The sequence below is a fragment of the Chenopodium quinoa genome, unplaced genomic scaffold, assembly GCF_001683475.1.
Source record: "Chenopodium quinoa cultivar QQ74 unplaced genomic scaffold, ASM168347v1, whole genome shotgun sequence".
NCBI classification, from domain to species: domain Eukaryota; kingdom Viridiplantae; phylum Streptophyta; class Magnoliopsida; order Caryophyllales; family Amaranthaceae; genus Chenopodium; species Chenopodium quinoa.
The window spans coordinates 561,143-587,556 of record NW_018744626.1 but is presented as its reverse complement, the minus strand read 5'-3'; the positions used below and the strand labels follow the sequence as shown (position 1 = coordinate 587,556).

Here is a 26,414-nt window from a genome sequence, read left to right as displayed (position 1 = left end):
TCTTTGAAGAAGAATAATGCTAGATATGCTCCTCTTGTTGTTTCAAATCTTACCTCCTTTTGTCAATTTAGCCTTATTATTATCGGTTCAGTAAAAATAACTTCAGTTTAATAAAATTAATTTCAATTTAGTAAAAATAATTTAATTTTAGCAAAAATGAGGTAGAGTGAACAAGGCCTCATAGGCGTCATAGCTACACCCTACCGATCCGAAAAAAATCCAATTCAGATTTCAACTTTTGTTGGAGTGAGCATATCAGAGCAGATGCTTTGGGTCAAGAGTTGTCATTTATGCGCACTATAATATATATGTTGTTCTTATTTTCTGGGTACAGAATGTGAGGGAATTGAAGCGGGAGAGGAGAAAACAATCCAATCGAGAATCTGCAAGAAGATCAAGGTTGAGGAAACAATCCAATCGAGAATCTGCAAGAAGATCAAGAGTTTGAGAGAAATCTGCGGAGACAAGTAGACAACAATGAGTTTTAGGGAAGAGGGGAAGAAGAGTGGTACAATGAAGGAGGGACCAACTACGAAGGGATTACTAAAAATTACAAAAATCGAAGAATATGAGTGGGGAGAGAAATGGAGTGAGAAAACAAGGACTGGAAATATACATAGATTGATGGATATCAAGTAGGAAGAGGCCTTCTAAAATTCACATCCATATAAAAACGAGTTACACAAGGAGATATAGCCTCTAGGGGGAAATGGAAATGAGAAGGGATGAGGAGAGGGGAGAAGGAGGGAGCGAGTAAGAAGGGTAGAAATTATAAAAACCAAAAAAATGAGTCGGGAAAGAGAAAGGAAATGAGAAAACGAGGCTTGAAAAGATAAATAAAAAGATTGATAGATTTCAAGTAGAAAAGGCCTTCTAAAATTCACGATCCATAAAAAAAACCAGTAACACAAGGAGATAGAGCCTATAGAGGAAAAGAAAATGAGAAGGGGAGAGAAAAGGGGGGGTGTAGCAAGTAATACAATAATTTCTAAAATTTCCAAAATCGTAAAAGTCAAAAGAGAGACTCTGTGGATGATTTTCTTTGTTGAAATATACCTTTAGTATAAGACATAAAATTTATAATAGAAAATCATAAATGGCAACTGGAATGAAAAGAAGAGTTTAAAAGAGTTATACGTTGAGATAGTAGTAAGTTTAAGTGAAGGAGGGAGGAAAGAAAGTGGTACATACACTAAAGGAGGGAGCAAGTAGGTTGAAACTTACTCAATTTTTTTTTTTTTTAAAAAAAAAGAAACATAAAATATGACTGAGGTAACATAGAAAGGGAGTGAAAAAATAAGGGCTTTGGAAAGATTAATAAATATTTTGATGGTTAGCAAAGTAGGAAGAGGCCTTCTAAATTTCTCAATTCGTAAAATGAGTAATAGAAGGAAATAGAGCCCATATAGGAAAAGGAAGTGAGAAGGGGAAAAGGGGGAAAAAGGAAAAGAAAAGTGGTACAATGAGGGAGAGAGCAAGTAGGTATATATAGACTTACTAAAAATTCCAAAAATCATAAAATATGAGTAAGGTCAAATCGAAAGGCGGTGAAAGAATGAGGGTTTGGACAGTTTAATGGATAAATTGATGGCTAGCAAGTAAGAACTGTCCTAAAGTTCACAATACGTAAGAATGAGTAACAAAAGCAGATAGAGCCCATAAAGAAAAGGAAGTGAGAAAACAAGGGCCTAGAAAGATAAATAGATAGATTGATGGATATCAAAGTAGAAATAGGTTTTCTAAAATTCACGATTAAAAAAAAAGGAGTAACACAAAGTGATAGAACCGTAAAGGAAAAGAAAATAAGAAGGGTGGAGTAGCAAGTAATATAATACTTTCTCAAATTTGTAAAATCATAAACGTCAATTGAGAACTGTATGCATGAGTTTTTTTGTTGAAACATACCTTTATTAAGACATAAAAGTTGTGTTAAAAACTTATAAAAGACAGGTCAAGTGAAAAGAAGAGAAACAAAAAAAGAGATATCTAGGGAGATATAAGTGAGTTTTAGTGAAAAGGGGAGGAAAGTGATACATCGAGAGAAGGAGCAAGTAGGTAGAGACTTACTAAAAATTACAAAGCCATAAAATATATGAGTGAGGCAAAATAGATAGAGAGTGAAAAAATAAGGGCTTGAAAGATTAATAGATAAATTGATGGATAGAAAGTAGGAAGAGACCTTTTAAAATTCACAATTCGTACAAATGAGTAACAGGAGGAGATAGAGCACATATAGAAAAAGGAATTAAGGAGGTAGGAGGGAGGAGAGAAAAAGGACACTAAGGGAAGAAAAAATTCTAAAAACCGTAAAGTATGAGTGAAGTAAAATAGAAAGAAAGTGTGAAAATGAGAGCTTGGAATGATTAATTGATAAATTAATGTATGGCAAGTAGAAAGAGGCCCTCTAAAATTCACAATGCATAAAAGTGAGTAACACAAGATGATATATCCTCCATAGAGGAAAAAGAAGTGAGAAAACAAGGGCTTGAAAATATATATTGATAGATTGATGGACATCAAGTAGAAAGAGGTCTTCTAAAATTCAAGATCCATATAAAAAACGAGTAATGCATGTAGATAGAGCCTATAAAATAAGAGGAAAAAGAATTATAAATCTTACAAATTAATGCAACAAAATAGTTAGCGCTACAGCACATCAAATCACCCAAATCATACCGCCAAGCAAAATAACGTTGGCCATTGAATGCAAGGTTTTTATATGCGTTTAGTGAGTGTGTTACTCATAAGACAAAATTTATGATTAAAAATCAGTTTTACTAATATACAAGTAGGTTAGAGAAATATATATTTATTAATCTAGGTATAACAGAATTATATAGTTTGCTATGTTATTCAAAAAAGAAAGAAAACAAGGTCAGTAGGTGTTGAGATATTTATGATTTTGTATTATTAGTGTGCTGACTAGGACAAGTTAGTTACACTTTTCCAGCTGTATTTCTTATATATATTGCTCCTCACAATTAATGAATAATTAACTTTATCTTCCACAATTATTTCTACTTCTCTCTCTACATTTCTGATTTCTTCTCTTTCTCTCTCTACAATCTGGGTTTCTTCAGTAGGTCACTAATTTGAGTAAAGATTGATTTACTTATTAGAAACAAGATTTTAATAATAAGTGAACAATAAATACGATTTATTTCCTTTCCAACACTAATCAACGAAACACACAACCCATGATGCCAAACAATATACACGCTGGACTATCGCGCGCATATTTATCTTTTTGTGGGTAAGGGGTATATTTATCTATAAAATAAATTAATAAAATAATTACATCTTATTATGTTTATTAATAATTTATTATATTATAGAGAATATATTAATAATTAATAAATTATCATGTAATTATTTTGTATATATTATGTAAATTATATTAATATATATAATATATATTAATAATTACATAAATTAATAAATTATTAATAATATATCAACCTCTAGAGAATAATAAACATAAAAAATCAAGTGCATGTATGTTTATCAACCTCTAGAGAATATATATTAATCTTAGGATGATGTACCTTTTTCTGGCTTGTATAGTATATCGGGGCAATTATTATGTAATTATATCGGGGCAATTATATTATATCGGGAAAATGGTGGTTAGCCTCAAATTAAAATCTCTAACACCAAATTCAGCAGCTTCAGATGATGGAAAATGGTGGTTAGCCTCAAATGGTGGTTAGCCTCAAATTAAAATACTATAAACATTTATATATAGTCCAAAATAAAATTAACAATTTAGCAAATCAAATACTGCATTAATATTTCCAAAAGAAAAACATTTTAATTAACTACCCATCATTCATTAGGCACTTATCTCTAGGGTATCTATCCCTCATTACCTACATAATTTTTTAAAACAATTCTTAACATAATAGCTAATTCTTTGTCCAAAACAAAAGTCAATACCTAAATCCAAGGCATTTACATATAGCTAAAATCATACACTATTAGATAATGAGGAATTAACATATTAAAAAAATTCGAAACAAGTCACATAACTAATATAACGACACCAAAAACACGCTGGACTATCGCGCGCATCGCGCGCGAGAGGACGACTAGTTCACATAAAAGTCCAAGATATTCACATAATTTAGACTTTCCAACAAATCACCCGAGGTGGATCAAATAGAATCCTCAAGGCTCATCATATAGCAACTACAACAACTTATAGTCTTGGTTAGTTTTTTGTTTATTTTGTACTAGTTCTAATTGTATTAAGCATGTGTATTTTATTTTATTATTATTTATTTTTCTTACAAACTTTCTCTAGATGTGTTTGGTTCATTGAATATGAATGAATTGGTATAAAATTTAATGTTAAGGAAGTATATATGAATTCCAAATCATATACTGGTCTAAAGTTACTTGGTTTTATATTATAATGGATTCTATATTTATTGATGGAATGCAATGAATTGGGAATCATATGGATAGGGTGGATATGGGCTAATATGGCATCTAGGGTACAGGGTAGAGTTTGAACCCATTTGGTAATAGTTAACAACCTAAAAAAAATGATGAAATGGACTGATTGGAGCTGAACTGAACTGAATTGAACTAAGCTGAAATGAATATTTTATGAGAGAGGGAAATTAAGAGCTGAACTGAACTAAACTGAACTGAACTGATTGGAGCTGAACTGAACTGAACTGAAAATAAGTAAATATGAACAGGCCCTAACTTTAACATGAACTTATTAATTAAGGTCCTTAAATAATGTGAGCTAAACATAGCCTAATACTCAATATTTATCAAACATCATTGTTTATCATCGTGACCTTCCCAGATGATATATAAAATATAGTAATTTCTTATGTTCCATATTACTTCATCATTTTTCTCTCTAAAAAAATAAAATAAAAATCACTTCACCATTTTTCATAATATTTGAAAATATTATACATAGCCCTTAGGGCTACATATAAGCATTAAATTTACACTTGAAAATCGTAAAAAGTTAAGAAATCATCAAAATATAAACACCCATAACACTGATTTACGCTTGTTTTTGTCATGAATTCCTAATTTTATACAATTTCTAAGAGAATATTTAATGCTTATATATAGCCCATAGGGCTACATGTAACATTACTCTTAATTTATTAATGTTGACTTACTTGACTAGATATTTACTACTCCGTATTTATAATTTATAATATAAAGATGTTATTAAATAGTTATTGTTTGGGTCCAATTTATCTAATTGGGCCTAGTCATGTATTTGGGTCCAATTATCTTATTGGGCCTAGTCACTAAATGACTCCATATTCCAAGGTCAAGGCCCAAGCCTCCAATCAAGCCAAGTCAACCAAGAGTCCTTTGGTTCAAATTGCCATGGTCAGCCCATGACTATTTAAAGGCCCAATTACTCTCCTCTCATCATGTGCAAAGGTATAAAAGCCTTCAATTCATTCATTTGTACATGACAACACAACAAAGCCTCAAGCATTAAATCTCTTGCATAGCTTTCTCTCTCTAAACACTGTTTGACTTCGGCATCGGAGGGGTCTTCCTCGGATCCACCCCCGAGGCCAGTTTACGTGTTTTAGTTGTGCAGGAAACCTTCGGCCCAGCATCCATTGGACCGGACCAGTCTTCAGCCACTTCAGCGGGCCTTCGGCAAGGCCCCATTGTTTTCATCCGAAACAATTTGGCGCCGTCTGTGGGGAAGTCTTTCAAAAGTCTTTAAGCCAAATCTCTAATCAAAATCATCTTGCAATCATCTTAGTAGCAATGGCTAAGAACCGCAAGAGCAAAAGCCTCCGTCAAGGAGCAGGCGAAAAGCCTAAAACTCCTACACCATCACCCTCACCGGACCGGAACTCTCCCAAGGGTGCCAGTTCGGGGGGAGGATCATACAGGGAGGATTCCCTTTCTCCCGTAATTCACAACTCTCATCATAGGCCGAGTCCCTCTCGGTCTAGCAGAGGTCAGTCCGATCATAGGACTCATTCAGTGCCCCAAAGCCAACCATCGACCATCCGCTCTCATTCCCACACTCAGCCGAGGACCCCTTTGACGGGGCCCAGCTCGGAGGAGGTGGCGAGAGCGCTGGCAGTGCTCATGGAGGCAATGAGGGCACAAAATATGCCTCCACCTCGCGATCGAACTCCTCCGCATACCCGACATCAGCGGAGGAAGCTAGACCATGATGGTGGGAAACCTCCTTCCTTCCGGGAACTGGAAAAGTGGGAAGAGGATGCCTGGAGAATTGAAAGATAGAGGAAAAAGAACCCTCAATTTTTCAGAGGATCCTCAACCTCTCGACCAGAAACGCATAAGAGCAGCAGCTCAGCTTCTCGGCCAGAATCTGCTCACCGAGAGCAACCTGAGACTGTTCGCCGAAGCGTCCTCGACCGACTCGGCGGCAAGGAGCCGAGCGTGCACAGTCGTCTCTCTTTCCCTGCAGCCGAGGCCCAGACTTCCCAGCCAAGGACGAAAACCACTCCTACCTCTCTAAGAGGGCGGAGCGCGGTCACTTCGGCTAGGAACAAGGGCAAGGCCGTTATGCTACCCACCAATTCCCCATTCGAGCAATGGATACTGGAAGAGCACGTGCCCACGGTTAAAATACCGTCGCACATCACATATGATGGGACTTCGGATCCGAAGGACCACATTGCCTCGTATGAGGCTCATATGCATCTTTGCCCCAGGTCCGAAACGACTTAGTGCAAACATTTTCCAACCACTCTCGAGGGGGTCGCGCAAGCGTGGATCTCCAAGGGAGTGAAACAAGGCTCTATAACAGGGTGGGATGACCTGCCCATCAAGTTTAAGAGCAAGTTCTCCACGGCAAATCGCCGAGAGAAGACCACTGCAGAACTCATGGGTCTGCGACAAGGGGAGGCTGAAAGCCTCCGAGACTATCTGACCCGTTTCAGCACCGAGTCGTCCAGCATCTCTCAGCTGGACCAAGGGTTAGCCGTTTTCGCCCTTCAGCACGGCTTCAGAGCAGGGCAGTTCTCCGACTTCATGGTCATGAATTCACCCAGGACCTTGGAGGAGGCGCTGAATGCTTCGGATAAGTTCATCCGAGCTGAAGAGTGGAACAAAACAAAAACCCAACCTCAATCTGGGGGAGGGAAGCAAAAACAAACACCCTTTTCTGAAGGCCAAGGCCAGAGGACAAAGGGAAAGGCCAAGGCCTCGGAACAATCTTCGGCCAACGAGCCGAAGAAGGAAAAATCTGCCTCATACACAGGCATACGAGTCCTACACTCCGCTCTCTCTTCCACGCGCCAAAATTTACAGCGTGACGAAGGAAGAGCAGAGTTACCGAAAGCCGAGACCACTCCCAGAGTGGTATCAGCGAAAAAATAAAAATCAGTGGTACGAGTTCCACGAATCTCCGAGATATAACACTGAGGAGTGTATCCAGCTGAAGGACCATATCGAGGACATGGTCCGGAAGGGATACTTGAAAAAATACATCGCGGATCACCGCGAGAAAAAGGAGGCCGAGAAGTCAGCAAAGGACTCTCGGCAAGACCTCGACTTCCCCCGGAAGAACAGTAAAAATGCGGAGGGAAAATTCTCTTCGATCAATGTTATCTCAGGAGGAATATGCTCTCGGAGGGAACACAAGCGACACCTTAGGGCTCTGACCCACCAGGTGAACAACGCTGACATTCAACCTCCCCAGTCGCCGGTGCCGAACATGACGTTCACAGCCGCCGACTGCCGGGGGGTAACGTTCCCTCACAAGGACCCGTTGGTGATCATCGCCACGGTGGCCAACCACGACGTTAGCAAAGTTCTTGTTGACGGCGGCAGCGGAGCAAATATTCTGTTCCGAAAGGCCTACAATCAAATCAAGCTGAAGCCCAAGCACCTTACGCCGGTACCATATCCAGTATCCGGATTTAACGGGGCTTCAACTTACCCAGATGGGAAGGTGACACTTCCTGTCACCATCGGCTGCGATGAGGCAGCCAGGAATGTCATGACTGAATTCTTGGTCATTGACGCTCCTTCAGTGTACAGCGTGATTTTGGGGAGACCCATAATTCACGAGATCCAAGGGGTCGTCTCAACTTATCATCAGCTGATGATTTACGTCTCAGACGCCGGCTTCCCCGAAAGGATCCAGGGCAGCCAAAAGGACGCCCGAAGGTGCAACTACCTCAAGCCATCCACTAGTCGCCCAGATGACGACGACAAGGATGAGGAGGAGAAAGAAAAAGAAAGAGAGCCCAACAAAAAAAGCCGAAAAGCCTAAGTGTCTCGGCCCAAGGTTCTGTGCCCAGAGAAAAAGGGCCAGAAAGGGAAAAGGCTAGCTCTTCATCTGAGCCGAAAGACTCAGAGAGCCAGCCGAAGAACAAAAAGTCTGGGACGCCTGCTGACATAGACAACAGGCCAGATTGTGAAGAGTCCAGTCCATCAGCAATGGACATAGACCAGCAGACTGAAACGGTCGAGTTGACCGAAGGAGACGATGAGAAATGTGTAACGATTGGGATGGATCTTGATCCGAACAACCGTTGTGAACTTATTCAACTCCTTCGGGACAACAGAGATGTGTTTGCTTTCTCGGCAGCTGATATGCCCGGGATAAGTCCAAACCTCATCTCCCATAAGCTTAACGTTGACCCAACGTGTCGACCAATTAGGCAAAAGAAGCGGAATTACTCCGCTAATAAGAACCGAGACATCGCAGCCGAGGTCAAAAAGTTGCTGGAGGCAGGCTTCAACAAGCCTTGTCAATATCCAGAATGGCTGGAAAATGTGGTGATGGTTCAGAAGGCCAATGGTACCTGGAGGATGTGCGTTGACTTCACGGACCTAAATAAGGCTTGTCCGAAGGATTTCTATCCCTTGCCGAGGATCGATCAGCTAGTCGGTTCGACAAGTGGCCATGCCTTGCTTAGTTTCATGGACGCATTCTCGGGGTATCATCAGATCTTCATGCACCCCGACGATCGAGTAAAGACGGCATTCTTCACGAACGCTGGGGTGTACAATTATAAAATGATGCCCTTCGGATTGAAAAATGCGGGGGCAACCTATCAAAGGCTGGTGGATCAAGTTTTCGCCGATCAAAAGGGCAGAAACATGGAAGTCTATGTTGACGATTCGATCGTCAAAAGCAAAAAATCTGAGAACCATGTTAAGGACCTGGCTGAAACCTTCGCCACCTTAAGAAAGCATCAAATGAAGCTGAATCTGAAGAAGTGTATCTTCGGCGTGAAGTCAGGGAAATTCCTTGGGTTCATGGTCAGCAAGAGGGGGATTGATGCCAATCCCTCCAAAGTCAAAGCAGCGCTCGACCTTCCTGAGCCAAAAACAAAGCGGGATGTTCAGCGGCTCACCGGAAGAATGGAAGTCCTCTCGAGGTTCATTTCTAGAGCTTCGGATAAGGGGTTACCTTTCTTCAAAGCCTTGAAACTCCCAAAAACAAAAGAGCTCGTTTGGGAGGAAGAGCAAAAAGAAGCCTTCAAGCAGCTTCGGGAGCATCAAGCTCAACTCCCAACGCTGGCTAGCCCAGTAGAGGGAGAAACTTTGTATCTGTATGTGGCTGTTAGCCCAGCCACCATCAGTGCAGTGCTGCTGAAGGAAGAAAACAAAATTCAACAACCGATCTATTTCGTCAGTCACACTCTGACGGATGTCGAGACTCGCTACCCTCTACTCGAGAAAGTCGCTTTTGCGGTAGTGGTAGCTGCTCGGAAGCTGAGGCCCTATATTAATTGCCATCAGATAGTGGTCTTAACTGATCAGCCGCTGGAAAAAAGTTCTCGGCAAAGTTGAAAAATCTGGTAGGCTGGCCAAGTGGGCTTTTGAGCTCACCGAATTCGGCATCAGCTACCAGCCGAGGGCTGCCATCAAGGATCAAGCTCTAGCGGATTTCTTTGCCGAATGCACGTACCAAGAGACGCTAGACAATGAAAGGAAAGTCTGGACCGTGTTTACGGATGGATCCTCCACCGTAAATGGTTCAGGGGCAGGGGTAGTGATAACCTCTCCCGAAGGCAAATCCTTTGAGTATGCATTAAAATTTTCTTTTAAGGCTTCGAACAACGAAGCTGAATATGAGGCAGCAATCGCTGGCCTAGAATTGTGCATCTCCCTGGAAGCCGAGCATGTCTGCCTGAAAACAGACTCTCAGCTAGTTGCATATCAGATCAGTGGCAACTACGAGGCCAAAGAGCCCTCCATGATAGCCTATCTTGCCAAGATCAAATCAGTCATTGCAAAGCTGAGAACTTTTGAGGTTCAACTGATCCCAAGGGGTCAGAATACTCAAGCCGATGCACTCTCCAAATTTTCCAGTTCAACTCCCACTGAGCTGAACAGATCTGTATATGTGGAAGTGCGTCGAGAAAGAAGTGTCGACGAAGCACCTGAAGTGTGATGCGCTGACCCAGAGCCTAGCTGGATGGACCCCATCCTAGCTTTCAAGCTTCGGGGAGAAATTCCCGAAGATAGAATTTTGGCCTCCAAGCTGAAGAGAACCAGCTCAAGGTTCATTGTCTTCAGGGGGGAGCTTCTGAAAAAGTCCTTCTCAGCCCCATTGCTGAAATGCGTGGGACCAACAGATGCAGATTATATCCTACGGGAGATTCACCTCGGCATCTGCGGGAACTACATCGGGGGAAGGACCTTAGCCCACAAGGCATTGAGGGCCGGATATTACTGGCCCACCATGATCTCAGATGCTAAGGAGCTGGTCCGGAAATGCGAAAAATGTCAAAAATTCGCACCAGTTATCCATCAGCCAGCCAGGGATCTTCAGCCGATCCTTAATCCACTCCCGTTTGCCCAATGGGGACTGGATATACTGGGACCATTTCCAGATGTTGTGTACCAGAAAAAATGGCTGATAGTCAGTGTTGACTACTTCAGTAAATGGATCGAGACCGAAGCAGCCTCGAACATTACAGAGCAAACTGTCAGAAAATTTATCTTGCAGAATATCATCACTCGTTTCGACATCCCGAGAGTATTTGTCTTCGATCATGGGAGGCAATTCGATAACTTACCGCTGAAGCGGTATACAGATCAATTTGGCATCAAACTGACATATTCAGCGGTATGCCACCCGCAAAGTAACGGACAAGCCGAAGCTGCAAATAAACAGATCCTAAATGCCCTCAAAAAGAGGGTGGAGGATCAAAAGTCCAAGTGGCTGGAGGAGCTCCCAGGAACCCTTTGGTCCCTTCGGACAACTGAAAAAGAGGCAACGAGCTATTCACCTTTTGAACTGGTGTATGGTGCCGAAGCCGTTCTTCCAGTGGAAATCGGCTCTGAGAGTTTACGAGTGCACCACTTCTCGGCTGAGAATGAGCAACTGATGAGGGAATCTCTCGATTTCCTCGACGAAGTAAGAGACTTTGCCCGAGACAGAATGACTGCTTATAAGCAGAGAATCAGCAAATTTTACAACCGAAGGGTCCATGCAAGGCCTCTCAAAATTCGAGACCTTGTCCTTCGGAATGCTGCTGCAGTTCAGAAAGGCCGAATCCATGGAAAACTCTCAGCTGCATGGGAAGGGCCCTATGAAATCTGTGATGAGCTTCAGCCAGGGACATACCGACTTCGGCAGTTGGATGGAACTGAGTTGAAAAATCACTGGAACGCTGATGTACTGAAGAAATATCATGTGTAAACCCTTCGGGGTAGAACAATCTTTGTAAGTACATTTTGAATTAATGAAAGGCCTTGGAGCCACCATTTATATAAATATTTGCAACTTTTTATTCTTTCAAAGTTTTCTTTGTTCTATCTACTCTTTAAGGGTTTTTATTCAGCCTCGTCTGAAACCTTCGCCTCCGGGTAACTGGGTTTCAAATTGCTGACAAACTCGTCTTTTTAAAGAACACTGGTCTTTCAGCTGAAGTCAAACTTCAGTAAGGCTTGTTCTCCAAAGACATGAGTCCATGGACAAGTCTAGGATATTGCCTTAACTGAGCCTTGTATCCCAGAAAGCCATTATCCGAAACATTGCCTTCAGTTGGCCCAATGTTTCGGATATCCATTTTTTAAAGATAGACAGAAAATCAAGGATAACAGCAGCTGTTGGAAATTTTTTATTCAACCTCGTCTGAAACCTTCGCCTCCGGGTAACTGGGTTTCAGATTGCTGACAAACTCGTCTTTTTAAAGAACTCTGGTCTTTCAGCTGAAGTCAAACTTTAGTAAAACTTGTTCTCCAAAGACATGAGTCCATGGACAAGTCTGGGATATTGCCTTAACTGAGCCTTGTATCCCAGAAAGACATTATCCGAAGCATTGCCTTCAGTTGGCCCTGTGTTTCGGATATCCATTTTTAAAAGATAGAGAAACAAAACCCAGCTCAGTAATCCAAAGACTCGAATCTTCAGATTTCTGAGGGGGCAAGAGGCACTACCAGTGCAAGTTTATGTTCAGCAGAATTCTTCAAGCCGAAAGCTTAGAAAAAGTAAAACACTCAAAATAAGGCAAAGCAGTTGAAGAAAGGAACATCAGATTAATGATTCATGCTCAGAAAGTGAGCTATAAGTTCAAATAAATTAAAAACTATATCGGCAGCCGCCCACAAGCGGAAAATAACAGCTGCCAAAATACGTACAGAAACAAAAATAAACTGTTTGTACATCAAGGCAAGCTGAAGCAAAAAGATAAGGCAAAAAGAGATTCAGAAAGCGGTGAGTCTGAAGTTAAGCACATGTTGATCCGCAAGATTCTGAAGACGACTGCCCGATTTCCTATGCTTCAGTTGGAGGATCAGGCTGATCAGCCGGGCAAGCCCCGGGGCAGTCTCGGTTCCAGCAGCAGAGGAGGCAGGTTGAGCCCTTGCCTGAGCTTCAGCAACTCGTTGTTCAGCCTCCAACTCCTGCCGCTCAGCTTCCTCCTCGGCTTGTTCAGCCTGAAGGATCTCATGCTCAGCAGGAGTGGCATACAACATGTGCGGATCTTCGGGGTCCTGAGCCCAAAGCGCACACTTGGACCAATCCAGCGAGGGCTCAGCATGGAGAGCCAACCTCCGAGCCACCTTAAACCCATTAATGTAGCCCATTTCATATTCTTCTTGGGTGTAAAGGCGGACTTGGAGTAGGGCTTCAGCATCAGCCAACTTCTTTTGACTCTCCTCCAAATCCTTTTTAGATATTTCTAACTCTTCTGAGAGTTTGGAGGAAGAAGTCTTCTGCTCATTAAGCTCTAGCTGGACGTTGGAAGCTTCGGTTTTGGCCTGGGTCAGCTCATCTCCCTTGACTCTCAGCTGATCTTCCAACTCCTTCAGCTTCTGGTCCTGGCTCTCAGCAGCAGCTTGGGCAGTAGAAAGGTGAACATCCCTAGCCTGTAGAGCCTCTTCAGCAGCCATCCTGCTGGCTTCAAGAGCTTCCAGCTTTTGCTGCACTTCAGCTTGTGCAACAGCTCCTTCTTGAATTCGACTCTCGATGGCAGCTTTAAATTTGGAGATGTCCACTCCCATTTGCTCCTGAAGGAATTTCTCCCCTTCCATCAGCGGGGGAAAAACTTCCTTCTCCATAGCCGAGCAGAAGGTTTGAATGGCTTCAGCAACCCTCTTTTCATACTCTTCGCTTTGCTGCTGCTTCAACTCAGCAAGCTTCACCTCCTCCCGGGCAATTTTTGCCTCCTCCCAGGCATGCTCCAGCTTGTCTTGGAGGGTGTCAATCAACTCTACAGTAAGAGTCTGATTGTGCACAACCTGTTTGCAGGGGCACATCAGTTGAAATAAATAAAGTAATAAAAAAAAGGAAAGAGCCAGAAAGGAGAAGAAGAGCTGAACGAAAGCAAAGCAACTAAAAGGTTAAGTACCTGCATCAGCAAACGCTGATTGTCACTTGCAGGGTCAGGGACCCTTCGGCTGGATTCTCCCATCCCAGCCGTGGCCTTCAGCGACCACACCCTTGCTCGGTCCACTTCGGACATGCTAGTTAAGTCGCCGAAGTAGCCTGCAACCCCTTCACGGTTCTGGCCCCAAATTCGTTCCCAAACAGGTTCTGGGACTGTGATGCGGGGGGCCGAGAAACCCAAATCTCCAGAGTTCAGCGTCTGGAATGAGGGGAAGGAAGAAGAGGGAACCTCCTGAATCTTCTCAGGCTCAGCATGACCTTCCCCTTCGGCGGAGCCCAGTTGGTCTCCACCAGGGTCAGCAGCAACGACCTTCTCTGCTTCATCCCCCAGATCAGGTTGACGAAGAAAAGCGTCAACCTCCCTATCAATATCATCTGAGAAGCCTTCAGCAATCGACTTCTCAGATTTTTCAGCTGGGTGTCCCTGAACCCCCCCCCCCCTTCGGATCAGGAGTTCTTTGGTCCACCTCCATCTCTTGAGTTTCGGGAGGTGGAGGCGGGGTTTGAGGACGCGGAGCTTCCGGCGGAGGGGGAGCCCTCGGCGAGCGTCTACCTTCATCAGGCTCCCGTATGAGGATGCCCCCGGTAGGCCTCATCCCCATCTGAAACTGCCGAGGCCCCAGCACGGCCAACCTCCTCCTTCTCTTTGCTAAGGGCTGCTCGTCCATTTCTTCAGATTCTGACGAAGATGGATCTTCAGAACGAGCAGGCGCCTTTCCTTCTCTTCTTCCGCTCCCTTCCTCAGACTGCAGAAAAGGGGGGCAGCAAAGTATGAGTAAAAAAAAAAAATCAAGCAAGTCAGGAACTTACTAGAACCCTCGGCTGAACTCCAGGTGCAGGGATATCCCTCTCAGCAGCACCAGACGTCCCAACACCTCCTTCCAAGGAGTTGATTACTCGGGACACGTCAGCTGCTGTCTGAGCAGCCTGTGCTTCCTCAGGTAATAAAGGCCGAAGGGGATCTCGCTTCTCCCACCAAGGCTTCTACTTGGTGTATTTGGCAGCGGCTTCAATTTGAAGACCCGTTTCGTGCAGATGCAGCGGACGGTTCTTCGGAGCTGTGATTGTCGGAGCTCGGTCTAGAATGACCCTTTCAGCGTTCACCCCGAGCCGGTTATAATCAATTCCCGAGGTAGCTTCGCTCAGCTCTGAAAAGAGCAGACGAAGGTTAGACTAAGGGAATAAGCATCAAAGACAAATCAAAATTGATTAAGTTAAAGTCCTCGGCTCCAGCCGAACATACTTACCACCCCTGTACTTTCGGCTGAGGCCGACAACTGCCAACATCTTCTCTTGGAAGATGTAATGGTTATCCGGAAGCCATCTGGCCGGAAGAGTTCTCATTCGGCCAACTCCCCCGGGGTTATTCTGCTTCCCGAAGAAGCTCATTTGCTCATAACTCGGGTGGCTAGTGGCATCAGGGTCCTCAGGACCCAAGTCTTGCATGTTCGGATCAGGCCTGAAGAGGTATCGGAGAGCCCCGAAAAAATATGGATGCTCCGGATCAGCGGGAACTCTCACCCAGACCCATTGACCCCTCCAATCCTTATTCGAGGAGTCGTTCGGCCACATAGTCAGATATTGGGGGCGACTCTCTATTCGCCACCAGCCTGAAGACCCGTGTTGGCCGTACTTGCTCTGGAGGTTCTGCACTAGCTGATGCATCTTTCGGAAGCAGTGCAAATTCGGTTCAACAGCAAAAAACTGACACACCCAGAGATAAGTCATCACCCGTCGAATGCTAACGGGTGTTAATTGGCACAGGGAGATCCTGTACTTTATTAAAATGTCCCTGACGAAGGGATCCAAAGGAAACCGAAGCCCGTATTGCAATTGCCGAGTGTACACCCCTACATACCCAGGAGGGGGACGGTGAATCCTGTCAGTCGGCGAGGGCATTCAGCACCAATGCCCATCCTCTTCAAAAATGTCGTAGTGCAACTCAATTTGCTCGGCGAATCTGTAGGTTTCGGCATGCCGAACCCACCATGAGTATGGGGTATTTCTCACCATGGCGTCCTGGGCCTCGGCGTCCTGCCATTCAGCATGCCCAGGAAGCAGGTCCTAGAGCACAGGGGGCAAATCTTCAGCCTGCCCAGCCTGTTCTCTCTGCTCAGGTTGCTCCGCCTCGCCGGCCTCGGCGTCCTACTGAGGCGGCGCGACGTTTAAAGGAACTGTCGGAATCCCCCTTTCCGGGTCTTCACCGGCTCGTTCCCAGTTCCAAACGTCGGCGCGGTCACGGGGATCCCTAGCCTGACCCCGTCGACCCGGCTGACGCCTCCTTTCTCGAGCCATAATCAAATTCAGAGAAGGAAAGAAGGGAGAAGAAGAATTTCCCTAAAAAGGCAAGAAAATCGAAAAAGCTCGAGGAAAATTACCTTCAAATTGGCCGGAATACGCCGATCAAATAAGTGGAAGCGATGGATTTGAGTCTCGAACTCGGATTCGAGAATGGTACGCTGGAAATTCAAAGCGAAAATGGGTTTGCGAGAGAATTTGAGTGTAAGTTGGTTCAAATTGCCATGGTCAGCCCATGACTATTTAAAGGCCCAATTACTCTCCTCTCATCATGTGCAAAGGTATAAAAGCCTTCAATTCATTCATTTGTACATGACAACACAACAAAGCCTCAAGCATTAAATCTCTTGCATAGCTTTCTCTCTCTAAACACTGTTTGACTTCGGCATCGGAGGGGTCTTCCTCGGATCCACCCCCGAGGCCAGTTTACGTGTTTTAGTTGTGCAGGAAACCTTCGACCCAACATCCATTGGACCGGACCAGTCTTCAGCCACTTCAGCGGGCCTTCGGCAAGGCCCCAGTGTTTTCATCCGAAACAGTTATTAATGTAAAGACTCATAATATCAACTTTTTGATGAATTTTACTATCAGTAATATTTAATATCTCTCTCTCTCACACACACAAATATATATATATATAATATATTGACATGCATTTTTAGTTTAATAATGTCACTTATATAGATTTGGAGGGACAAAAACGAATACGAGCATGTTTAAATGCTTTTGTAAAACGAGTAACACACACTAGTACACTTACCCCCGACGCGTCCGTCTACACTTGATAAGTCCATATAAATATATAATGAGATGGAGGGAGTAGGAATTTTAGGACAAAACTTAATTGAGAATAAATGTTAACCATTGATATTATTTAGATCTGACGGTTGCCAATCTTGCTACACTATATGCGTGTCACAATCTTCTTTCTATATTTGCACACTCTCTCTAGTCTCTCCCTCACTGCTCCATTGTAGCGTACTGAAACGACTTCCAAGTTTTTCCTCCATTGAAACAACTTCCAAGGTATAATTTTTTTCCTCTTTTTATTTATTTTAAATCATAGATTATCAATTTCATTGTCTAGGGTTTAACTTCACACCATCGTTAATCCGATTTTCAGTATTTTTAAGTCGGACATTCGGATTATTGAACTATAGCTATAATTGCTGAAGTTATGAAAGATTAGAACCATTTATTTTGTTGCTTGAATTTTTCTTTGTGCATTTTTACATTGGTAAATTTAAGCGAGGAAATTTTCAATTTTAATCATTTTTTGTGGTTTTTTGAGCCTGGTTTGTGGTTTGGTTTCTGTAATAGTACAGTATATGAATGTATGACGTGATGAACATCTGCAAAATCTGGGTTTGTATTTTTTTTAAAAAAATTGATTTTTGTTGCATGTAATATTTTATTGTTTGTTGTTAAATGGCTCGGAACGATTAAAAATAACTTTCCATCTCAAGCCGCCGGGTTGACGTGTGTGAGGTTTCGGCTTGGCGGGGTTTATCTATACCTTTGAATAAAATAATGTTGCCTAAGGAAGTACGGAACATTTGTTTACCCTTGAAATGTGCATAACAAAAACTCCAATTTCTGATTTGAATATTAATAAAATACGGGGTAATAGTAAAGTAAATGTATAATCTACAAGCAAATACGGAGTATAATAAAGGAAATTCTAGCATAAGATTCAGATGTTTTTTGTGGGGAAAACTACACCCCATTTTCTTTACAAACTCTTAAAAGATCCGGTTCACATTAATTTATTGTGGACCACTTATAGTAGAGTTACTATTATCCTTTTATTGATTAAAAAAAAAGTCACTATGTTAAAATAATGGTTATTATGTTAAAATAAAAGTGATTGTGTTTTTATAGATTAATTTTTTTAATGAAAATTTTAAAATACCAGTCAATATGAATAATATAGGTCATTAGGTTAAAATTAAGATCATAACATCATACTTCAGGTTTGCAACAATATTAAAAATCACACAAATTTTGTTGAAGGTTACTATGTTAAAATTAAAGTTACTATATTTAATATAAGGGTCACTATATTTAATATCAAAGCCAGTTGCAAACGTGAAGAACTTCGGGTTCACAATAATATTATTGTGAACTAGGTTCACACAAGTTTTTCTGCATTTTCTTAATTAGAGTCGCCTATTTTTGTATTTGTTTTATGGTGTTATGTCCTTACTATGCCACAAACTGTCAAACGTGCTAATTATTGGGAGGGCCAAATAGAAATGTTTCATGTTTACTAGAGAAGACATACATATTGTTGAAAATGCGACGTGCACATGCTTAATAAGGATGGATAGAATACAAATAATATATGCTTCGTATAGATATGCCTATAGCTGAAGACGTGACATGTACACATGTTTACTGGGATGTAACGGTGTATGGAGTAATAAACCATTACAAAATATTGTTGTTTATTTTTTTATTTGAATAAAGATGAAGTCAATCATCATTTTTTTATTTGGAAAAGTAGGACAATGGTAAGTACATTATCTTTTTGGCCCTAAATATGAAAATTACATCATCTGGATAGGTGTAAAATGGTAAAAAGTTCCATGTTAAGGACAAAATATCAATTTCATTTTTCCTTATGTTTTGATCAATTTATGCCATAAGTGTGATGCTATATGCTTATACAGTGTACACTTGCTTTACTTAAGTGAATAATTACTTCCTAATATTATGTGGTTATTGAGTCAATCTAGTTTATCGAAAACATATAAGATTTGTTTATTTAGCAACTTTGTCTTTAAAACAATAAAACTTGATTTTTTTTCCCACAAAAAACAAAGTATCTCGACTGTACAGTTAATAATTTGTTCAATTTGTCATGTAATTGCCACTTAAATTATGCCCCCATGTATATTAAGATTCAAGGAGATTGGCTTGGAGTTTTCCAGGCGTTACATGTGCTACGGAGTATTAGTTTATGGATGAACCATGAAAGTTGTACCTACTGCCTTTGATATTTCTGTACGTACTTGCTACATTTGCTGTGATCCTAGTGAAATCCATGTTGTTAAGGCTCTTTCAATCTTAAAGAACTCATATTTTGATATGGTACGTTGCAGTTGATCTTTTTGTGCACATATTTGGTTGTTATGTTTCTTTAATATCATTGATGTTTTAAAAGGAATTGCAATTGAGAAAGGAAAATGGTGATCAATAGACCCCCAATATTAGGTGATGAAACAATGTGTTCAAATGCCCTAAACCTAGTACAATTACCCCTTCCCCAAGAGCACAACCCGCTCTTGCTTGGGTTCGAACCCAAGACCTCCCCCTAAAGATTTACTCATCTGCTTTGCTGAAGTTTGTTTTCTCATTTGGATTGGGTTTGAATATGGACATTGTAAAGCAATGAGGATGAAAGGAATGCACTTAATAAGGTGTTGTAATTATACTCATAGCTTTGAATATGATTAAGATTTAAGAGTATGAGTATTGATTACTCATTTGTGATTCAGATCTACTATCACTTCTTAGAATAAGATTCTAATTAATACACGAATTTTGAAGAGTAATTGGCCCACTTGGTTGCATATGACTATTATTTGGATTATTGGTGCCAAGGTTTGTAGTTTGTATATGATTGCTTGTAGCATTAGTAAGGAATTGTTTCAGTGATCAGTATCAAATTTGCGGATTATTAGACAGATATGAAAATATTCTTAGTTCTCAATAATTACGAAATAACAATAATTAATTCAAAGTACATTCTGTTCTGTTATCTAAAGAGTCAGTTGCAAGTTCTAGAGCATCATGGTGCTACTTTTACAACCAATGCTCAACTGCTCAATAAGTTAATTGATGAGTTCATTCTTCTTTACCATGAGTTGTGACATTTGATTTTCTACTTCTTGAGGTTTTTGATGGAGAACAGCTCAGATGAAGAATCTGGTGTCAGTGATTCTGAGATTGAGGAGTATGCTGAGAAACCATACCAAGCCTTGAGAACCGGGAATTACAAAGTATGGAACTTGAAAGGTAACCTTAGGTGTCCGTTTTGTGCTGGAAAAAAGAAGCAAGAATATGCCCTCAAAGACCTACACCAGCATGCCTCAGGTGTTGCTAAAGGTGCTGCCCACCGGAGTGCCAAACAGAAGGCCACCCATCTTGCATTGGCAAAGTTTTTGGAAGTAGACCTAGGCTTTAAACCAATTCAAACTAGCCAACCAGCTGAGGCCAAACCACAACCTAGTGAGCCAAAGGAAAAGCAGATTTTCTGCTGGCCATGGATGGGCATTGTCGTCAACATTCTGGAAGATGCAAAGACTGGGAAGCAATTGGCTGATAGTGGCTCTTTGGTGAAATTCTTTTCAAAGTACAGGCCCTTGGGAGTTGAAGTTTTTAACAATGAACAAGAACAAACTGCAAATGCGGTTGTGCAGTTTGAGAAAGACATGGATGGCTACAAGAATTTGCTAAATTTTGAGAAGTCCTTTCAAGTTGTTTGTCATAGCAAGGAGGAGTGGATTGCCAACAAAGGAAGTCTTGGTTCTAATATCTATGGATGGGTTGCCTGTGCAGATGATTACCATTCAGAGGGGAAGATAGGAGACTATCTTCGCAAGAACACAGAGCTCAAGGCACTTTCGGATATTTTCCAACAGGGTAAACAGGCTTGTGAAACAATTGTCAACTTGGCCAACGAGATTGATTTGCAAAATCAGAATATGGTTGAAATGGAATCCATGGTCAACGAGAAAGCCATGTCCTTGAGTCGGATGGTTGAAGAAAAAGAAGAGCTGCAGCAAACATTTTATGCAGGTCAGTTTCCATGGATAACCTATGTTGCTGTCACTGTTCTATTGGCTTAGGAATAGTTTATCTTTTTTCTATGTTGCAGTTTGTTTGTTACAACTTAGGTAGTGAACTATTTTCATTTTGATTGTATGCATAGAAACCTTGTTTACTCTCCTGGGGACCTGTCTCATCAACTAATCCTGACAGCGGAAATGCTTGTTTTGCATGCGTGCCAGGGCTAAATGAATAACTGGTACCAATGACTAAAGTCGATACTCCTGCATTAAACATATGGGTCCTTAATATGTCTACATTTGACAAGAGGGAATCTTCTATGCTTTTCTCTATTAGTGGAGTGCATTTGTAATTTTCAAGGACTTCTGCCCCTGCTACCAGGCACCATGAATGAGAGGGCACATAGTGTAGTCGGGAGGCTTATTAAATCTTGTCTAATGATTTTATATGAAGATATCCTTTATCTGAAGGGTTTACTCATCTTTGACTCACAACAGAAATCCAGAAGATGCAGCAAATGGCTAGAGATCATGTTGGAAAGATATTACAAGAGCGTGAGAAGATGATGCACGAATTGGATGCTAAGAGAAAAGAACTTGATCGCCGTACCAGGGAGTTAAGCAAGTGTGAGGTCATAACTGTGCGTGAAAGACAGAAACTTGACAAGGAGAAGCAGCAGGTGACTTTCTAATTCGTGAAAATTAAGATGATTCTGCAGGTTGTATATATGGAGGCATTGTAGATGTTTCATTCTTATAAATTGTCACTAGATTGAAGCTCTTGATACATAACAATTAATTTCCCAAAGTGTGATATTTACTGTTTTATTTTTTAATTTTATTTTTTAATCATGGATGACATGTGCAGTGTGCACTTAAAGCCGTGGGCCTATGGCAGGTTTGGGTTTTATTTACGTAGTAATAAAGGTCTAGTAAATATCCTATCGAGAGTAATTCTTTTGAAGGTTGGAATGGATTTAATTTTCTTTTTCAGCTTTGCAAGCATTACAGAAAAGGAAAGGTTTTTGGAAAGTCTATGTCTTGGTGCCCATGGGGGCTCTGCCACTGACTCGGCATGAATCAACCTCTAGCATGTTGACAGTTAGCCAGGATCAGAGAGTCAAAGTCATGGCTTTTTTTGTTTAAGATCTGTTTTAGCTATACTTACTGGTTACATGAATTACATCCATGTCTTATGTCTAGTATGCACGTGAGTCATAATCTAAGAACGGTTACCCAAAAAGCTGGCAAGACAAACATGTACATTGGATATAACTGTATACATGACTACGTATATCCTATCCTACTATGTTCAGTCATTACTGGAATACATTTGGTAGAATATTGCTGACTGGAAACCACTTGTTAGTTCAGTTAATCCAAGATTGCAGAAGCTGTAAGAATAATGTATTGTAGGTGAGTTTGTTCTGCCTCTGGTCAAATTGATGTTTCCACTCTACAATTCTACTAGTGAGTGGTGATTAATTTGCCACTATCTCCTGCTCCTTTTGTGAGTTTGTGGCTGGCTAGCTGGTTAAGCGGCTATCCTTTCCTTCTTGAACTCTGGGCTCTGGTAGTTTCTGTGTCATTGGTGCTTATAATTGTTCACATTATTTGAAGTGATGATGTTATGATGCATATGGAAGAAAGCAAAGGCAGCATGATTTACAATCATAAGCTTAGTTGTAACCTTTAGCAGGATTAGGCCATTGATTCCACTTTGTTGGTTCAATGTTGTAAAAGAGGATATCAATTACCTGAAACTAGTTCACCAAGTAAATTATAATAAACAGTCCACGAGGTGAGGTCAACTTAAGAAAGAGATAATTATTTCCAGGCAACAATAAGTGTACCATAAAATAACATTTTGTGGAACAATAAACGTAAATACTTAATTTGGTTGATATAATGTCTTGCAGTTTCTTTGTTTTGTTGCATCTTGATCTCTAATTTTGGTGAAAATCAACACTTGTTATCTGATTGTTTTCCAGAATGATGAAAGAAACAAGTCATTATACATGGCTTCCATGGAGCAGCAGAAAGCAGATGAAAATGTATTGAGGCTTGTTGAAAAACAAAAGGTAATTATTCATTTTATGTGCATCAAGCATGCACAAATTTTTATAGCTCACTGATTAAAATTTGAAAATGCAGAGGGAGCAAGAAGAGGCCTTGAAGAAGATTCTTCAGCTAGAAAAGGAGCTGGATGCTAAGCAGAAGTTACAGTTGGAGATCGAGGAGCTTAAAGGAAAGCTAGAAATCACAAAGCATCTGGGAAATGATGATGATGCTGCAGTCCAGAAGAAGTTGAAGATGTTGACTGAAGAGCTGAACGAAAAGATTGAAAAAATGAACAGTTTGGAAGATCTGAATCAAGTTCTTATGGTTAAACAACGCAAGAGCAATGATGAACTACAGCCAGCTCGGAAAGAATTAATCACAGTATGTCCTTGCAACATTCTATTTTTGCAAGATATTGATACTCTTAGTTCCATTGTGATTGTCTTCTTTTCATTTAGGCTTGCTAAAAGTCTAAAACATTGATACAAAGTATTGCCGTACATCTATAAGGAGGTCCATCCCTACGATAATAAATGTGATATTTCTATAACATTCTTGATCTCAACACCTTTCATATACACCCGCGTGCACATAGAAGTAAGTGCACCCAAGGGTAGTTTTGGTCATTCATCAGAATATAACTGTGGGATGGAGCGACCATAAACTATGAATTGTAATCATCATGTTGTCATTTAGAGCTGATAGGTGAAAAAGTTGTTCTATTGTTAGTTTTCTATTTGAATTCTCATTTGGACTCCCTTATATTAAATTTTGAGATTATTATTCTTGTTATGCTGATTGCTTAATGTTTAATTTACTGGTATTGTCAGTCGTTTGAGATAATGTCAGTTATATATTTATTGACTACGTGCATTTGTTTGTGGTTTAGGGTTTGTCGGACATTCTACAAAGTAATCGTACTAACATTGGGGTTAAAAGAATGGGGGAAATTAATTCTAAGGCCTTTGAAACGGAGTGCAAGAAGAGATTTACGGGAGATGAGGTCCAAATAAAGGCAAGTGAGGAAAGCTCGTTGTGGCAGGAAAAATTGACAAATCCAGCATGGCATCCATTCAAAATTACGGGAGATAAGGTCCAAATAAATTGTACTTGTTCAAATTAAATATTTCAGGTCCACATCCTCCATTTTGTCAGTGTACTTGCTATTCTTGAACCTGAAATTGGATTAGTGATGCAGGAAGTAATTGATGAGCAAGATGAGGATCTGAAAAGGCTCAAGGAGAAGTGGGGTGCTGAAGTCTATAAAACAGTTGCAACTGCCCTACTTGAGATCAATGAATACAATCCGAGCGGAAGATATCCGGTCAATGAGCTCTGGAACTTTAAGGAAGGTCGAAAGGCTACTGTAAAGGAAGTTGTGAGTTATATCTTTAAGCACCTGAAGTCTTTGAAGCACAAGAGGTGAAGTTGCTACAGGAATGAGTCTTGAGTGTAAGTATGATAACCTTATTTGGTTGTTGTTGCCTTCTTGGTGGTGCTTCATATCATTTCCTTTGTGCAGCTTGCATGATACTTCGTGTGTTTTAAATTGAACGATTGCTGTTTTTGTTTTATTTTTTTGGTTAAATTCTTCTGTTAAGCTATTTTCCTATAAAGAGTTCAAAGGCTGAATGAATTTTGGCTTTCTGGCAATATTTCTCTTACCTGTTTCTCATGATGTTGATCTCGTCTTAGGATGTCCTACACTGGTTATCATCGGTATAATAACCTTGTGTATCAACTTATTCATTTCTTGCACCGTTCTTCTGGAATTGAATCTTGTGTTTGTTCTAACCTTGTGTTTGTCTTATAAGTATAGTAAAACTGGTGAAATCTAGTAGAAGGAAAAATGGCGGGGAAGAGAAAGGCCTGGTACACACATTTTTGGGAATAGAATCAGGTTCATTTATGGTAGTTATGTTAGATGGCTTATCTCTAGATACACTTTTAAAATAAGGTGTATTGTGGGGGCAAGAATAGATTCTTGAATTCACTCTCTTGGAGACGGGTCAAACCTTACTTGGAAAAGGAGAGACGAGAGATACAATTCCTTCGAAACAGAGGAAGGGGTAATGCTACCGCTCTAAGAACCTGTTCGTAGTATAGGAGGACCTCAGGCCTCTACTTGGTAGAAATGAAACAGATCCTACATACACATGTATCTCAAAGTCTACTTTTGTCATTTGTATTTCAGCATGACATTGTAAGTGTTAACACCCTATGCTCTATGGAATATGTTTTCATATCTGAATGAAATAGCATGCTGTGCATTAAGTGTATTGGTTACAGTTTGTTCTAGCGGTGAGCAATAGGAAAGTTCGTATCAAATATATTGGCTACGTCTTAAATATTTGCATGTTCATTTTATCTTAGTATTTAAATAATATTGGCCACATTTTAACTTTCTTATATTTGAATGCATCTTGTTCTAAAATCCCAACATCTGTTTTCACATTATCTAATTTCTTCTGAAGTACTCATATAATTATGCAGGAGACAACCTGATTGAAGACAAACAGAAATTGGAGACAATATTTGAGACTTTTGAGGATCTGAACATTAGAATGTATATATACTCTTTTGAGCTGGTGATTTTTTGGATGTATATGACCAGATGGATAGGTTTTTTGAAGCTTTGGTGGCAAGTAACTATGGTAAAGTCAAATTTGGTATTATAACTTGGTCCGTCTTAGTCAACTTTTAGTGATTTTGGGAGAAAGATTGTAGGCATTTCATTTTTGAAAAGAATAGCATTTGAACTTGTAAATTTGTAGCTCTCTGTATAGCAGATTAGCTGGGGCTTAAATTTACCAGGAAGTAGCTTGAAACTTGCAAGTACACTCAGGGACAACAGTGAGAGGGAACAGTGTATTTTGGGTGGAGGTAGACAACATCTCATTTTGAAGTCAAGAATACCATTTAGAAACTATTATGGTGTTTTGTTTTGTTTTTTTTTTTTTTTTTCTTTTTTCCTTCAAATTGTTGCCACCCAAGTTTGGCAAGTTATGGTGCCTTATGTGTTATTAGCTACGAGCCTAGGAGTATATGTTTACACGTTGCTAGTTTAAATTATACCTAAAGTATACATATACGATTTTTCCGTGGATGAAGGGGGTAAGTGGTTAGCCGAGTCTTTAGTCACAATACTATATAAGTTTCTACTTTGTACAATAGCCCTTTGAAAAGCCATAACATGCTATGATCACAATTTGCATATACAAATCATCCCCATATACATTTTTATGAGATGAAGGGAGCGTTGAATATTTGGAATCGGAAGAAATATAATTCATCATCATTTTTCTGTTTTTATTTAGTTGCAACAATTTGACTTTTTGCATTATTCACGCACTATAATTACTTGGACTCTATTTACGAGGCGTTTGGTTTACAAAGTGATACGGAGTACGAGTTTAGAATCAAGAATGAGA

At 40.6% G+C, this 26,414-nt stretch overlaps 1 protein-coding gene across 1 annotated transcript; it reads left to right on the top strand.

The window, feature by feature from the left end:
* Positions 1 to 20,034: 20,034 nt before the first annotated feature.
* On the top strand, positions 20,035 to 24,733 carry LOC110700773 (factor of DNA methylation 1-like). Its single transcript, XM_021878371.1, has 6 exons — positions 20,035 to 20,932; positions 21,421 to 21,602; positions 22,914 to 23,003; positions 23,077 to 23,364; positions 23,873 to 24,076; positions 24,182 to 24,733. Exons 1-6 carry the CDS (start codon positions 20,035 to 20,037, stop codon positions 24,407 to 24,409), a joined length of 1,890 nt encoding a protein of 629 aa, XP_021734063.1. The 3' UTR covers positions 24,410 to 24,733.
* The last annotated feature ends 1,681 nt before the right edge of the window (positions 24,734 to 26,414 follow it).